Source organism: Ipomoea nil, unplaced genomic scaffold (genome assembly GCF_001879475.1).
Source record: "Ipomoea nil cultivar Tokyo-kokei standard unplaced genomic scaffold, Asagao_1.1 scaffold1034, whole genome shotgun sequence".
Classification (NCBI taxonomy): domain Eukaryota; kingdom Viridiplantae; phylum Streptophyta; class Magnoliopsida; order Solanales; family Convolvulaceae; genus Ipomoea; species Ipomoea nil.
Window position 1 is genome coordinate 2,466,856 of NW_017617462.1, and position 16,895 is coordinate 2,483,750.

At 34.7% G+C, this 16,895-nt stretch overlaps 1 protein-coding gene across 1 annotated transcript; it reads left to right on the plus strand.

The window, feature by feature from the left end:
- Window positions 1–10,297: 10,297 nt before the first annotated feature.
- Window positions 10,298–15,533, plus strand: LOC109180789 (PITH domain-containing protein At3g04780). The gene is made up of 8 exons (XM_019330489.1): window positions 10,298–10,447; window positions 10,598–10,684; window positions 11,887–12,010; window positions 12,254–12,302; window positions 12,415–12,472; window positions 12,712–12,758; window positions 12,864–12,941; window positions 15,117–15,533. Exons 1-8 carry the CDS (start codon window positions 10,301–10,303, stop codon window positions 15,163–15,165), a joined length of 639 nt encoding a protein of 212 aa, XP_019186034.1. The 5' UTR covers window positions 10,298–10,300; the 3' UTR covers window positions 15,166–15,533.
- The last annotated feature ends 1,362 nt before the right edge of the window (window positions 15,534–16,895 follow it).

The following is a 16,895-nucleotide window of genomic DNA, read 5'->3' on the forward strand; positions in this document are numbered from 1 at the left end:
GCGGCGTCTGGCTGAGCAGGTTTACGGTTCGAAACATTTTATGAAGATAGGTTTGAAGAAAATGGCGTTGCAAATTCTGGGAAAAGTCATGGAGAAACCCCGGGAAGTCACTCTGAGTGATTGGGATTCTAAGAATCTCACATTTAGCCAAATTGAGTACGGTTCCATAGATGCTTTTGTTTCTTTTCAATTGGGTTTTAATTTGTTGTGTATGGCTTACACTACATACAATACAGTAGTAGTTTAGTTTAGTTTAGTTGTTGATAGAGAAATGATTTTGTACTTGTTGTGCTTACAAATCCTGTTGATAGAAGAATGAGACAACAGTAGTAGTTTAGTTGTTGATAGGTACGGTAGAATTAATGATTTTGTAATTCTTGTGCTTACAATTCTTAGCTTGTTGATATATAGAAGAATGAGACAACAGTTAGTTGCTAAACAGTTTGCATCTTTTTATTGTTCTCTGACTTTAACTCTCTGCACTTTATTTTATACTATGTCTTTGTCACTATATATGTTTTACTAAGAAATATAATGCAGAAAATTGGCTGCTTATTGACCACGAATGTTTTTATACTATGTCTTAAGACTAATTCTGAGTTTGTAAAAAAAATAAAATTGGTTGTCTCCAATTTTGTTATCGAGTTGTCAAGGCTGATAGATTGTTGTTTTGCAAGTGGAGTAGTAGCTTAAATGAGTTGAGTGTGAAGGTCTGAGATTGGTGGCAGTGGGTTATGTGGCTGCTTCTGTGTAGTCTAGTCTTGATGGCCCATGATGAAGGTGAAAGTTGCTTAATTTGCAGAATAGGCAATCTGTTATTGTTAGGCTGAGGGGACTCCAACTGTGGATCTCCTTGGTCTAACAAGTGCTGGAGTTAATTAGATATTAATTTTGCAATTGTTATATCGTGCACCTTGGTCGGGTCTACTCAATTCTCTCACTACCTTAGCTTTATGGTTTGATACACGAACGATCTCTCTGTTTCTGGGTTGTGCTGTAATGCTACACTGCACATGAACTTAAAAGTGGTGTTTTCTTGGATTGAATAGATTGTATAACTCGTGGGAGGACAAGTCTGAAATTGGATTTGTTGTTAGGACAGGGAAATTAATGTGGAGCCATTTTTCTTCAAATTTCTTAAACATTAGTTTTTGGTTTTAAATGTTGAATTGGAAAATTGGCAATGCTCTTATGTTTTCACTTACATTTGCCAATTGCCACAGGGGAGTGATCAAACTTTCTGTTCTGGAGCAGATGATGAAGGTTTGCTTTGCACACTTAATGTATCAAATTCTTGTTTCTGTGTCTCATTTTATCTATCTGTTAATACTTTTTATTTAAGTCTAAGGATTTTCAGCTTCTGGATTTGTTTAAATGCATCTGTAGTAAAGACAGAATATTAATGTATAGATGAAGTGGTATTTTCAATTCTTAGCCACTTATAATAATTTATTTTTCCTTTCAATTTGGATTTTAATTATTTAATTGTTGCATGTCCTGGATAGGCATTATATTGTAATCACACAACTTTGAAACCACGTATATCTGACATTCACTCTTTCATGTATATCCTTAATTGCTTGGTATGATGCATGCTACAAAGACTTAACAATCATCTCTCTGCAGGCCGGGAAGGTTGAGGAATGCAAAATTTAACAATGTTAAGTTCTTACTCGTTTATGGCTATTTCAGTTTTCATTTTCTAAACTTTGAAAATTTTCAAGCTGAACATTCTGTTCTGAACCATTCATTTAGTTCACCTAATACATTCACTTTTAGCGCCAAGGTTTTCTCCCATGTCCGGAGCTTCAATCGCAAAGCTCTTGTTTGTCTTGTGTTTAGTTAAATATGCGTTTCAACTGTTTGTGTGCGGTCTTTGCTGAAATGGTTATTTTTCTCATTTTGTATTTTCAGCACAAAATTGAAGTAAAAATGCTAGAGTTGAAGCAAATAGGAAAAATTGCTGCTGCTGCTAGAAAAAGAGGGTCAAAGTACCTCTAAGGTCCATGTACTATAGTGCTTTGTTCAATTTAGTCCTTCTACTTTAATTTTGTTCATATTAGTCCATATACTTTAAAAATTGAAACAATTAAGGACAATAACTTATGTGAGTAAATATTTATGTATTTATTTTGGACATATTAGTGTAATATATTGGTGGTAAAACTGTAAAAGTAATTAATTTAAATATTCATAAAAATATATATATGAGTTAGCATGTAAGTATGATGACGTGGCAGAGATAATGTCAGCGTCATATAAGCTATTGTCCTTAATTGTTTCACTTTTAAAGTACATGGACTAAATTGAATAAAATTAAGATAGAAGGACTAAATCGAACAAAATATTATAATACAGGGATCTCATAAGTAATTTGACCGAAAAAGAGGGATGCTCTGGTACATTTCTTGTTGAATGGCACTTCTCTTTGACATATTCGTTTTTGATGAAATATATGGAAATGATGATTTGTGTGTGAAGAAATGATCTCTCTGCCTTTACTTTTATATTATGTAGAAAAAAAAATTCCAATGAATAGGATTTCCAGTACGACTTAGAAATTATGAATCTACAGCATAGATTTTATTAATTTACAATATAGAAATTATGAATCTACAGTATAGAAATTATGAATTTACAACCGTGCTTCACCTTGCAAGTTGGGCACGTTTCCACAACATAATTTACCAATTTTCAGCAACTCCAACACACTTTCAAAGGAGTTTTACTACATAGACTCCCAAAATTTTACTCCCTCATTTATACTCCTTGAGGTGGCAAATCAGGATTGATTATTTTTATCATGAGGGTCCACAGAAAAATGTCTACATCAAGAAAATGTGAGAGGGAGTACAAGTTGGGAGTTTAAAATGAGAGTACACCAAATATTTTCCCTTTCAAAGTGGGTCCTATATATTAAAGGTGCCAAATGGCAACTGCGGCCGTGTTGCACGTGTCACAAGTTCAAGTCTCATACCAATTAAGAATGTTGGCATAATCATATTGGATAGATACCCCGAATACGTTAGATTGTAGTATTAAAAAATAAAAAAATATTTAAAAAAAAAAGGACTTTAGACTCGTTTACTAACAGGAAATTTTCACCAAAACTAGAGAAATTGCATAATAGAAAACAGAAAACATGTTTACTAGCACCATTTTCATTTTGAAAATTGAAAATAATTTTCCAGAAACACTATTAAAAATTGTTTTCTAAATAGAAAACAGAATCATTTATCATCTATTATTAGATTATATGTCACTATAACCACATTACTATGATTACATTCATTATCATTTTTTTTTTATTTATCATCATCTTCTATCTTTTCTACTTACTTTACTTATTTAAACATAACTTATTCCCTTATAATTTAAAGTTTTACATTATCAAAATTAAGATTTGAACTCTATACAATATTTTAGATTTTGATTGAATTCAATAGATTATTAGTTCGGATATTTTTAGTTAGTTATGTTATATCGTAATACAAGTTCGGTCCAGATATCGGATATTGAAATTTCACATATATTAGAATTCAAAGTAAAAATTATTTATTCATATACATTTCATTCAAATGAATATATCCAAAAAATATTTTAAATATTAGCTCAACAAATATTAATATTATCTAAACTAAATTTTAGGTGAACTTAAGGGGTGTATTCAATCATCACTTTTGTAGAGTTTTAAAGACTTTTAAAATGATAGATTTTAATAAATTTTGATTCACTTTCATAGAGTCGTTCAAAACTTTTTAAAACTTTATAAGACTATAAAAGTCTATATAAAAAATATTCATAGACTTTTATCAACTTTTTATTTTAAAAAGTCTACAAAAGTTATTGAAATTCTAAATTGAATACATCCTTACAAACTTTCAATGATTTTGATTCTTATCATTTACAATTTTCTTACAGAGCATTTATAATATATCATAAAATACTTCTTATTATATAGTTCTTTACTCACATCAACATTCTCAACATTATTATTTTTATCCATAGTATACTGAGACTTATATGCTAATTACTTATATATTATTAATAAACATCAACAGAAAAAAAAAAAAAAACTATTTCATTAGAAATTCATAACAATATTGAACAAAAAAATTTATAATAAAAGACTTTATCAAATAAAATATTTAAAAATATAATTACAAGTTGCATAAAATAAAAAAAAAAAAACAAAAATCTTATATTAATAATATATATAAAATTATACTTGGTATATTGCTAGGCATCACGCAAATAACTATTATTTGCAATAGCAATTTGAGATTGCGAACAACAACAAGGTGCTACTGTTTGCAACCCCAAATTGTTGTTGCGAACAATAATTCGCTATTCGTAGTAACCTGTTGTTAAAAAAAAAAGAGAAAATATATATTACGAATATAAACATAAAAATCAAAATATATAAGAGAATCAGCGATTTGGTCCCTCAATTATTACCAAATTGTCAATGTAGTCCCCCAATTGCTTAATCATCGATTTAGTCCCCGAAAACAATTATTTTTAGTCAATTTAGTCCCCCCCCCCCCCCCTAGCCGTCGATTTGGTCCCCGAAAATAATTATTTTTAGTCGATTTAGTCCCTCCGGCCATCGACGGAAGACGGCCGGAGGGACTAAATTGACTAAAAATAATTGTTTTTGGGGACTAAATCGATGATTAAGCAATTGGGGGACTACATTGACAGTTGGGTAATAATTGAGGGACCAAATCGTTGATTAACTCAATATATAATTATTTATATGAATATTATGAAACATATACTAAAATTTGACGATGAAAAATTTGCTTTGTTCGGCTACCGCGAAAGAACAAGCAACGGCTTCTAGTTTAGACTAGCGCTACTTAGCTATTCATATAGTTCTTGTTGAAGCTGTTGTGCGTGAGTAAAGTGACGCTACACGTCTTCCTTGGTGAAATAAATAGAAGCCGTTGCGTTAACGTGCATCCGTTTTCTTGGTCCGCGAAGCTATATTCTCATAGCGAGGTTAGCGAAGCGCTGTAGTAGCGCCGAAGCCCTATGTGCGTGCTATAATGCTGAGCCAAGGACGCTCCGCCTTATCTATAGAAGCAGTCAACTGTCTTAGTTCCCTTCAATTCAATCAATAAGCTTTTTTATTGATTCAGGGCACCGCCCCCTTTCTTAGAATTAGAACCCATTGAGGGGGGCCTCGGCCCGGGAAGGGGAGAGTGGCCGAGTGGTCAAAAGCGGCAGACTGTAAATCTGTTGAAGTTTTTCTACGTAGGTTCGAATCCTGCCTCTCCCACTTGTTTGTTGTAGACTTCAGAGAAGAGAAAAGAGGCATTCATCAGCGTAGGATGGCCAACCGAGCGAAGCTCTTTCTTTTTTCTTAAAGTTTAGGAGAGATAGAAAAATTGGTAGAGTTTAGGTATGATGAGGAAAATATAGGATAATGAAGAAAAAAATAATTTTATTGAATTTAGATAGGTTTATAGAGTTTAAATAGGGAGAAAAAAAAATAGAGTTTAAATAGAGAGAGAAAACATTCAAATTTTAAAGTTGTTAGAAAGAAAATTTGAAATCTTGGGGTTGATGTTTGGATTTCAACTATTTATATTTGAGAAGGAAAAGTCTACAAAAGTCTTAATATTAAAAAGGAGTAAATACCTAAAATGGTCCCTCGACTATAGCTAAATTCACAAATTTGTCCTCGACTTTTAATTTCAACCAATTAAGTCCTTAACTTTGCAATTTTAACACAATTTGGTCCTTTGTCTATTTGACCGTTTGTTGACTGCGTTTTTTTAGGATATATATGTAATTTCATGGTCCATCGTCGGTTTTTTTAAGGTTCCGATTGCATTTCTAGACCGCACTGTTACATTTGAATCCACTGTCGGCGCTGCACCCCATGCCGGAGAGATTATAGCTTTTTATAGATAGATCGCCGAAGTCCCTGGAGTGGCTCTTCGAGAAAGCCGTGACTCCAAGCGATGTAGGCAAGCTGAACCGGCTCGGGATCCCCAAGCAGCAAGTGGAGAAACACTTCCCCCCTCCGAAACGGCGCTGTCACCTCCAAGAGCGTTCTCTAAGCTGAACCGGCTCGTGATCCCCAGGCAGCAAGCGGAGAAGCACTTCCCCCTCCGAAACAACGATGTCACCTCCAAGAGCATTCTCTTGAGCTTTGCACGTGAAACTACATATATATATCCTCAAAGATCGCGATCAACAAACGGTCAAATAGATGGAGGACCAAATTGTGTCAAAATTGCAAAGTTAAGGACTTAATTGGTTGAAATTGAAAGTCGAGGACCAATTTGTGAATTTAGCTATAGTCGAGGGACCATTTTGGGTATTTACTCATTAAAAAGCCTACAAAAGTTCATAATTTTTTGAATACCACATGAGCTTTAAAGACTTTTTAAAAGTCTTAATCGAATACCACATGACTTTTAAAGACTCTTTAAAAATTATGATTGAATACCGCCTGACTTTTAAAGACTCTCTAAAAGTTTGAATTGAATACCTCCAAACTTTTAAAGTTCATAAAAATCTTTAAAACTCTATGAAAGTCATGATTGAATACACCCCCCCCCCCCCTTAGTAGGTTATTAGTTCGGATATATTTTTTAATTTTTATGTAAAAATCTTACATATATTATACTTAAAAGTAAAAAGAAATTAAATTTATTCCATTTAAACCAAACATATGTAAAAAAATATTTTAAATATAAGATCTATAAATCGCTCGAAATTAAATTTGTGTTAATTTTATAGCGTTAATCTAAAAAAAAAACAAATTGAAAAAATAAGTGTTAGTAAAACAGAGAATGAAAATATAAAAATTAGAAAGCAAAAAACAAAGAACAGTTTTCTATTAGTAAACGGGCTCGTAATTTTCCACATCATCTTGCAAACTCCATCCTTTCAGAGATCAATCGTTGTATCGTGCACCAGGGTGCACACTGCATTGTGCGCCCCGCCCTGCCCAAAACGATGTCGTTTTGTTAAGTTGTGTGGGGAGTTGACGCGACAGAGTGTATGTGTATTCTGTTATACAATTATATACATTCTATTATACAATTATGTATATTCTGTTATATAATTATGTACATTTTTTTATACAATTATGTACATTCTTTTATACAATTATGTACATTTTTTTATACAATTATGTACATTCTTTTATACAATTATGTACATTCGAAACATATGTTTTTTTTTTAAGAGTCAAGAGTTTATGTGTATTATGTTAAGAGTTTATGTGTATTATGCTAAGAGTTTATGTGTATTATGTATTATGTTAGATTATGTGTATTATCTTTTCAAAAAAGAGTATGTTATTCAGTTATACAATTATGTACATTCTATTATACAATTATGTACATTCGAAACATGAGATTTTTTTTAAAGAAGTTAATAGTAGACACGGAAAGCGAAATTTCTAAAAAAAACAGATACAAAACGATATCGTTTTGAGCCAGGCGTCCTGCTGCACGATATAATTTTCCTTCGGGGATGGAGTTAACCTAATTCTTCCCCTCCTAAATTCCACGCATGACATGTCTTATAATCATTAGGTGTCATGAATTAATTGACCTCACCAATTTTTAATGAAAAAGTAAATTAACCAATCAAACAGTGACATATATGAAGAAGAAATTATGGGGAGCCACGGGCTTCGCGGCCCGACCCGCAAAAGCCCGCCAAAAAGCGGGCCTAATGGGGCAGACCGGTCTGCATTGACACTCCTCAATAGTTATGCTATGGAACCGTGTTCACCATGTGCATGGTGAACACGGGACAGATCCATAATTTCTAAGCTATAGATTCATAATTTCTATACTGTAGATCCATAACATCTATACTGGAGATTCATAATTTCTAGATTCATAATTTTTATACTGTAGATTCATAATTTATGTACTGTAGATTCATAATATCTGTACTGCGAAGACGAAATAATGTGATTGCGAAGAGATTATCAACAAATGAAATACAAAATTATGAATCTACAACATATAAATTATGGATCTACCCCTGTGTTCACCATGCGCATAGTGAACACGTTTCCACAGCATAATTTGCGGACACTCCTATATAACACCATAGATTGAAAGTGTAACACAAGGGACAATTAAGAGCTAAATCTGTTTAAATCAATTAGCAAGAATTAAAGTTTCAAAAATGAAACAATTTAGGAGTCAAAAATGTTGTTTTCTCAATTATAATGGTTGTTATACCGTGGACCATGGTCCATAGTGCTATGTGGACCATGATTGTCAAATGAAACTGTAGTAGAATTAAAATAATACTTTAGTGTTGCTAAAATGAAACTAATGTGTGTGAAAAATGAAACTAAAAAATAAAGCTCATTCAATAACGTATTGTCAAATGAAACTGTAGTATAATTAAAATGATACTTTAATGTTATTAAAATGAAACTAGTGTGTGGAAAATGAAACTAAAATTCAAAACCATATAATAACATATATTGTCAAATGAACGTAGAGTGTAATTAAAACAATACTTTAGCATTATTATAATTAAACTAGTGTGTGTGGAAAATGAACAACAAAATAGAACTCATATAATAATGTATATTGTCAAATGAAATTGTAGTAGAATTAAAATGATACTTTGGTATTGTTATAATGAAACAAGTGAGTGTGGAAAATGAAACTGAAAAATAGAACAATATTGTCAAATGAAACTAAGGGTGTGTTTGGAAACCTGGAAAATAATTTCTGGAAATCATTTTCCGGGTTTGTGGTGTTTGGCTAGGCAGGAAAATAAGAAGTCAAAGGAAAATGACTTGCAGTCAATGGAAAACAACCTCATTCTTCCGGAAAATGACTTCCCATTTTTTTTTTGGGGGAAGTCATTTTCCAAGTGCACTGTTCACGCATGTTCTCTCTGCCATCTCCACATCTCCACAAGCTGCCAGTGAACTGCGTTCCCGTGGGCGGATTCGCCGTCGTCGGAATCGGAGTGATGCCTTCGTCGCCTCTGTTCTCCCGTTCTCCTCCTAGAGCGTCGCCGACAAAAATCATCTTAAAGCTCCTCCCGTTCTCGTCCGAGAGCGTTGCCTCCGCCATCTCCGCCGCCTTCTCCCTCATCAACTGCGCTGCCCTCATAACCTTCTCTTTTGCAGTCTGCGCCGTCCTCAAAGCCTTCTCCTTTGTCGTCTCCGTCCCAGAGCATCCTTCACCGACTGAGTCTTCGAGGTAGATCAAGTAAGCTAGCGGAAATCGAATTTGGGGAAAGTCGAAATTCATGACCCGATCTTTTGCAGTCTGCGCCGTCCTCGAATCCATGACCCGATCGTTAATCAGACACCGACGAGTTCTCCGGACGTTGGCACCCAGCAGACAAATTGAGGAGGCGGACAAATAAATCAGTGATGATGGTGGTCTTTGTTCGCATGTGGCTGCTGTTTCTAGTCTATGGGAATTTCCGGCAACTGTCATGAGAATGTTATTAGTCCAATTTTGAATAATTTAGTGTGGCTGAACATGGGATTAATTTCAACTTGAGAGACAAGACTTTGCTATGATTTTGTTTTGGTTTATTACTGCAATTTTATTTTGGTTTTATATTTTAATTATACAATTATACTCATTTTCCAGAAAATGAACCAAACACAGTTTTCTGTTGTGCATCCAAACACCGGAAAGGAAAATATTTTTTGGAAAATGACTCATTTTCCTGCTTTCCAAACGGACCCTAAAGTGTAATTAGACAATTGTTATATCGTGCACCAGGGTGCACAATGCATTGTGCGCCCGGCCCAAAACAACGTCGTTTTTTATGTTACGATTTTATGTGTATTATGTTAAGAATTTATGTGTATTTTGTGTAAGAGTTTATGTGTATTCTGTTAAGAGTTTATGTTTATTCTGTTAAGAGTTTATGTGTATTATGTATTATGTTAGATTACGTGTATTATGTTGTGACTTTATATGTATTCTACTATAAAATTCTATACATTCGAAACGTGTGATTTTTTTTAGCAGTTAACGGCAGAAACGAGAAACAGAATTTCTAAAAAAAAAATAATACAAAACGACGTCGTTTTGGTTAGGGCGCACAATGCGCCCTGGTGCACGATATTTTTTTTTTTGAATGCGCCCTGGTGCACGATATAATTTGCGGTAATTAGAATGATATTTACTTTATGTACCACATTACTACATGGACCATGGTCCACAGTGAAATTTGCCCAATTATAAACGTCTCTTTAGAAATTTCTTAATTTTACGTGGCGAATATTTAATTTCTCAATTCTTAGAAGGCCTAAATTATAACTCCCCTTTGCCTTATGCCTTTCTTCCTAACCCAGCTATTTTCATCAATTGCTATTTCTCTCTCTCTCACTCTCCTCTTCTCTTTCTCTCTCTCTGCGGCTTGCGTAAATCGCCCATCAACCATGTCAGCTGAATCTGCATCTGCAATTCCCAAAGGCCAAGTACGGATTTCTGTTTTCCTTATTCAGATTTTTCTCGAGTATTTAAATTATTTGCGCACAGATAGTATCATTGTGTGTGTGCGTATATGTGGATTGTTGGGTAGCTGATGCTGTGATTGGGTGGAATTGAATGATGATGAACACAAACAGGTTGATTTGCTGGACTTCATAGACTGGTCTGGAGTTGAATGCCTTAATCAGAACAGCAGCCATTCCATTTCCAACGCCCTCAAGCAGGTAGAGCTATTTGCTGAAATTGGGGTTTCTATGTTTTATAATTTTCCCGTGCATTCAAATGAACTTTGTTTTGCTTTGTTTACTTTAATTACTGCTTAACTGTACTCTGGAGGAGTTGAGGAATTTATTAAGGAATTTGTTTAGGCCTGAGAAAGATTATGGAAATACTGATTGGTGTTCTCTATGGATTGATATTTTTCTAGTTTTTCTTGAAGGGAAATAAGAAGTATTCTTTTCTATGAGTTTATTTACTTGTCATAATGAATTTAATCACCAGAGGCATATGGGAATTTCATATACTTCACCTGCAATATCAGAAGAAGAAAGGTCTTTAGATTATTATTTTTCGTTCTTCACAGTTCATAGTGTGGAATCAAATTTAGATTGGTACTGGTGGTTATGGAGCATTTGGAGTAAGATTCTTGGGAATTATTTAATACAGCAAGAATGTGGAAGTCTGCAAACTTTTTATTTCCCTAAGATGATAATTTCAATGGAAAAAGAGAGATTGCTGATAAAATAAATTTTTGCTAAGAACATTCAAGTGGTTTGCTAAATAGGTTTTCTCATGTCTTCTTTGAAGAGAATGGCCATAGGAAATATACCATTTCACTAAAGGGTACAGATAGCAAACAAGCCCACTGCATATTCCCTGCAAAAGGTGCATGGAAAAGACAGGTTTACAAGTAAAAATGGGTTTTAAACTATGTTTGTAGTGCACATAAGATTTTATGCTTATTTGGCCTTTCAAACTTGCTAGGTACCATATGCAAACACTTTTGTAGCTATGATTGGTTTTGGATAACCAAAGTTGCAAAACCTAAACAACCTTCTTAATATGACACACTAGAAAGGAAAGTCTAATCATTGTCCCTTGAAAATTCATGCTTGACCCTCTTGGATTATTTATCACACAGGGTTTAGAAAAGAAAAGTCCTCAAGAGTAGAGCTAGATTAACAAGCCTTAGACCTTATCCCCATTGGAAAAATAAAATTCTTGAATTTACTATGATCTAGCATTCCATTCCAACAAGCCTGAGTAAGGATCCCTACTGGATCAATATAATTCATGAACTTAATGCATTCTAGCATTCTAACAACCAACTGCTATAGTGTTGTTTGTTGTATTGTTTGGTTAACTTTAATAATTTGATTTTTCTAAGTATTGTGGTTTCTTATTGGATTTGCGTATTATGCTTTAGGGATACAGAGAAGATGAGGGTTTGAATCTGGAGAGTGATGCTGATGAGCAGCTTCTTATTTACATACCATTTAACCAAGTTATTAAACTTCATTCCATTGTTGTCAAAGGTCCTGAGGAGGAAGGTATTAATGAGTAATGTTAAGCATGTTCCACATACAATTCTTTGTTAAAGGCTGTGGACTCACAAAGCTTCCATTGATTTAAGTACTAAATCATCACTATGTCCCAAAACACACTCAGCAACAACAACACAAAAAAAGAAAAAGAAAAGAAAAGAACAAGGGATATTGAGTTGTTGCTTCTTCTCAATCATTCTTTCCTTGTAATGTTTGTTTAACAACATCCTAACTTTGGTCTAAATCCAGGTCCTAAAACTGTGAAGCTTTTTGCTAATAGGGAACACATGGGGTTCAGGTGAAATTCCCAATTCTTGATGCTATTGCTACCATGATAGATTTTTGGATGGGAAAGTCTCTTGTCATTCCATCTGTAATATAGTTACTTAATTTGGTTGACCTATCTGCAGTAACGTCAATGATTTTCCTCCAAGTGACATGGCTGAATTATCTGTTGATAATCTTAAGGTCAGTTTTCAAAAATTGTTCTTAGTTCTTAATTATGAAAGCAAATGAATAAAACATTATAACCTGATGGATTTTTGGTCTATGATTTTCCTTAAAAAGTCGTAGCTATTGCTGCTTTTACTACTGCTGCTACTACTACTACTACTAGTATGATTAATATTATTATTACTCTGTATTATTGTTGTTGTTATTGTTATTAATTTAGTTTACTTTTATTGGGTTTTTTTTGACATTTGTAGGGAAAACCTGTCACATTGAAGTATGTTAAGTTTCAAAATGTTCGCAGGTATACAATCACCATCCTCCATTCTTTACCTCTCTTTTAATGTTTTAGTATAGTTATGTATTCTAATTCTAATGAGTTTTAATCTTGCTAATAATGTTGAACCAGTGTGACAATTTTTATTGAGGACAATCAATCTGGTACTGATATTACAAAAGTTCAAAAGATTCTTCTGTATGGAACAACGTAAGTTTCTCAATCCATGCTCTCATTTTTCATCCTATACTGTTAAGAACCCTGTTCTGTGCTTTATAATGTGAACTGTGAAGTATGACATTTTTGTCGAGTATGATGCTATAGTCTATAGATGCCTGAGCTAGTGAGCTCTACTTTCTTTGAAACATTAACTCTTTTAGAATTATTTTGGCTTGTTGCCTACAATTTGGATTCCAATTATACATGCTTCTAACATGTCTTCTATCAATTTATGTGATACATGTTTTTTTTGTTCAAGTCATTGATATGACAAGAAATCAGCTCAGAAAATCAAGGAAAATAAATCAAGATTGATTTTATCAATTATTCTGATTGTTTGATAGATTGAATTTTATTCTATTTCCTTTACAGTTGTTTGGTAATTTTGTCTATTATTCCTTTCCATCTTTATGATTTTTGATTGCATGTAAACCTCCCTATATAAATGGGGGTTTCTTTTCTAATAAAACACAGTAGAATTTAAGTCAAAAATTAAGGAGAAGGAAAACTCCCAAAAATTCCAAATTATTTTTCCTTGTTATTCCCTTTTCAAGCTCACAAAATAGGCAAACCACCCTCTGCTTCGGACGATCTTCATTGCCTATTGATGTGAGATTTTGCATGTGAACATAACATTTTGGTTTTGTTGCTGAGCATTGACATGGGTGATATCAAAACCTTGCAAACAGAAGTCCAGGCTCTCTAAACTTCTATGTAATCTGCGCAAACATATTTTCAAAAAATGGAGGCAATAGTAGACTCAGTCTAAAGTCTAAATTATTTCCAATGTAGATGACAACCTTGGAAAATTGGTATAATCATTGTTAGCCAAACAAAGCAGCCAGCCGCCTCCTCCAAAGATATCTACCATCATTTTACCATCTACTCCCCTTAACTTGCATCCACATAAACAAAACCCTACACGACTAACTCATACAAAGTGAGAGTTTTCAAACTTTTCAGGCAAAGAGGATACCTTACTCTAATTCCATCACTATGACCTATACTTTGTCAACATTGTGCCTGAGCATGAGAAAGTTGTCACAAAAGCCTTACCGGACCTAAACAGCCAATTCTGGTACACAAAATGAGTTTGGGATGGCCAATGTTTCTCTTGGCATACTTTTAAAGCGGTGATGTAACCTTCATTTTGGCTTACCGAGAAGCTTTAATCTTCTAGGGAATTGGCTAAATTGAAACAAAATGGCAGGCACATGGAGGAGTATATTGATGATATCCAAATGACGCTAGTGAGAAACTGTTAGAGTTTGATATGATCAACAAGTGGAACTTGATAACGGCGGGTCTTGATGGGACCCTTCAAATTGATGTTGAGAAGTGCTAACTCATAGGCTTAGATGAAACAATCAATGTAGCCTGTGATTACGCCCAAAAAATGCAATTGTTGGGCAATCAGGCACCACGACACCACTCTTCAAGCCTATTGTTATACCTTACCATTTGTAAAGGGATATTTCTGTAACAAGGTGGAGCATGTGCAATTTGGGAATATATCTGCTTGTTGACTTGATTAACCTGAAGGGAGATGGTGGGCCAGTAGCAGCTCTTCCTATAGCTTTGGATAAGCTTGTCTAGTGCTCTAAAACAAGTGCACTAATATTCTTCACATTGTGATCATCTGCTGGATAATATTTCCATTTCCCTACTGTGTATCAGTTCGACTTATGTGTGTTCTGTGTTCCTGTAATAGCCTTTGTTTCTTTGTCCAGTATTGCCATATTGGTGCAGTTGCCCCTTTGCCTCTTTCTGTCAATCATCAAGCTCAGCTGAACTGAGGCTAGGCAATATTCAGATTGGCTCGGTTCATCATGGACACACCTTTGAAATGCATATAATAAATACTTTATTAGCTTGGATTTCTAAAAGAATAGTAAGAATTGGATACCAAAAGCACTGCAGTGCTTTATTATTGAAGAAATTAAATGGCTTTGAAGTTTCGATAAACAGGATAATTATCATCCTCACCCCCTTGCTCTCTTCAAAATTGTAATGTTCATCTTTTTTGGAGAAGCCAATTCAGTTTCCATGAAATCCACTTCTGGAAATATTAATCCTTGCTGTTTTACTTAATTCTTCTCTTAGCGTACTGTGTATGTTATATGGCTTTGTTGCTGGATGTTAATTTTGTGACGGTGTCTTGTGTAGGGTGGAGACAACAGATATGAAGGGTTTGAAGAAGATTGAGGATCATTGACCTCGAGAAAGCACGGGTCTACAAGAAAATCCATACTTCGATTTCTCATTTTGAAGCAAGCATTTTCGTTACCATTGTTATGGTGTACTATATGCATCAAGTTCTACGAAATTATATGCCCTAAGAAACAGTCAGCACCAGATACCATTACAAAAGAATTCACAACTTTGGGCAGTTGAAATCTGGAAGAAAATTTTAAATTTGTACACTTATTTTCACCTCTCTGAGATTCTTTCTTGTATGTTGTTAGTTGTGTGTATTGCAGGAGAAGAAAGCTAGCTGGGTTGCTCCCACAACCCACAACCCTACCATTCAGCCAGCATTAACTTTTGGTGAAGATTATTTTATAATAATGCCTCCAGAATCCAGACTAAGCTTATCAATCCATCAGTGGCTACCAAAAATTATGAATTGGATTATACAGCCAATTGGTGTTGACATATGGACTTTGTAATGTGAAAATCTAGTGACTAACAAGGCGTCTGATGTCATCACTGTTATCTTCCATAAGGAAGGTTTCAGGTTTGAATCTCATCCCTTGACATTAAAGTTGAGCAGATGCTAGTAGTTTAGAGTGTATTAGAAAAAAGGCAACAATTTATGGGCAAATTTGGCAACAATGTGAAATAATTGAAAGGGTGATGTTTGCATTTTGTGTTATGATAATACCAAGTGATTCTTGATTGCATATGTGGTGTAATGATGCTGGGTTTCATTCTAAATGGGTGGTTACAGGATCGAATTCGATGGTGGGGGAATTGATTCTTTAGATTAAAAAAGATTGAGAAAATATATAGTAGATATTATCTTGTAAACAATCACGAGTGTTTAAAAAAAAAAAAAAAAAGAGAATCGCACTTTTGGTCCCTTAATTGTTGCTCGATCTGTAATGTGGTTCCTCACTGTCAATTTCATTCAATTGGGTCTCTCAAATCTTTAAATCGTAGTCAATTTGACCCTCTGGTTAGATTTCTCTCAAATTAGGGTTAAATTCATTGACAAAAGGGTAATTCTGATTTACCTTCTTTACCCCCATTCTTCAACCACGTGACTTCTCGCCAATTTTGACCAAACTTTCCGACGCCGGCGTTTCTTGTCACGGCAATTTGATCAGATCATCTGCCTCGCCTCTTTGGGGCGGTCATGGAGGTGGGTGGCGCGCCTCAAGAAGTGGTAGAGGAGGCGTTCAATCAAGTTCGCGACATTCTGGCCGATCTTCGTTGTAAGGGTCCTGACGATCGGAGGGTGGTGACAATGAAAAGGAAGACGGCGAACCACTCTCACGACCTCTACAAAGTTATCGCCGTTCTTAGATTGATGAATGGTCAACATCTGCGAAGGTTCGCGACACAACCCAGTATTCGTCGTTGATGGATTCCTCGACGATTTAGCCATTGCATGGAAGATCAAAGACCATAGATGGAGTCAGGGACGTGCATAGACCCACCCCTAATGCTTAGATTGTTGATCGAAACTCTCCGAGATTTCTGAGTTTTGTTGGGTGGCCGGCGAGTCTCCGGCGAACAGAGGACTTTGCAATGGAGAGGGAGGGTGGTGTAGGCCTCGGAGTGGTCACGGCTGGTTCTGCTGGTGTGTAATTATCTTAGTCAAAATTAATTTGGTTGACTTTTCTTCAAGGCATTTTACTCAATTTTCTTGAACTTCTTTCGAAGTTCTTAATTTTTCTGGGTTTCTCCATCGTTCACTTTTCCGATGTATTCTCCCTTGGG

Coding starts and splice junctions, on each gene's coding strand:
- LOC109180789 (XM_019330489.1), top strand. CDS start 10,301: ATGCCTTTCTTCCTAACCCAGCTATTTTCATCAATTGCTATTTCTCTC. Junction 10,448..10,597: donor CTGCAATTCCCAAAGGCCAA/GTACGGATTTCT, acceptor GAACACAAACAG/GTTGATTTGCTGGACTTCAT. Junction 10,685..11,886: donor TTTCCAACGCCCTCAAGCAG/GTAGAGCTATTT, acceptor ATTATGCTTTAG/GGATACAGAGAAGATGAGGG.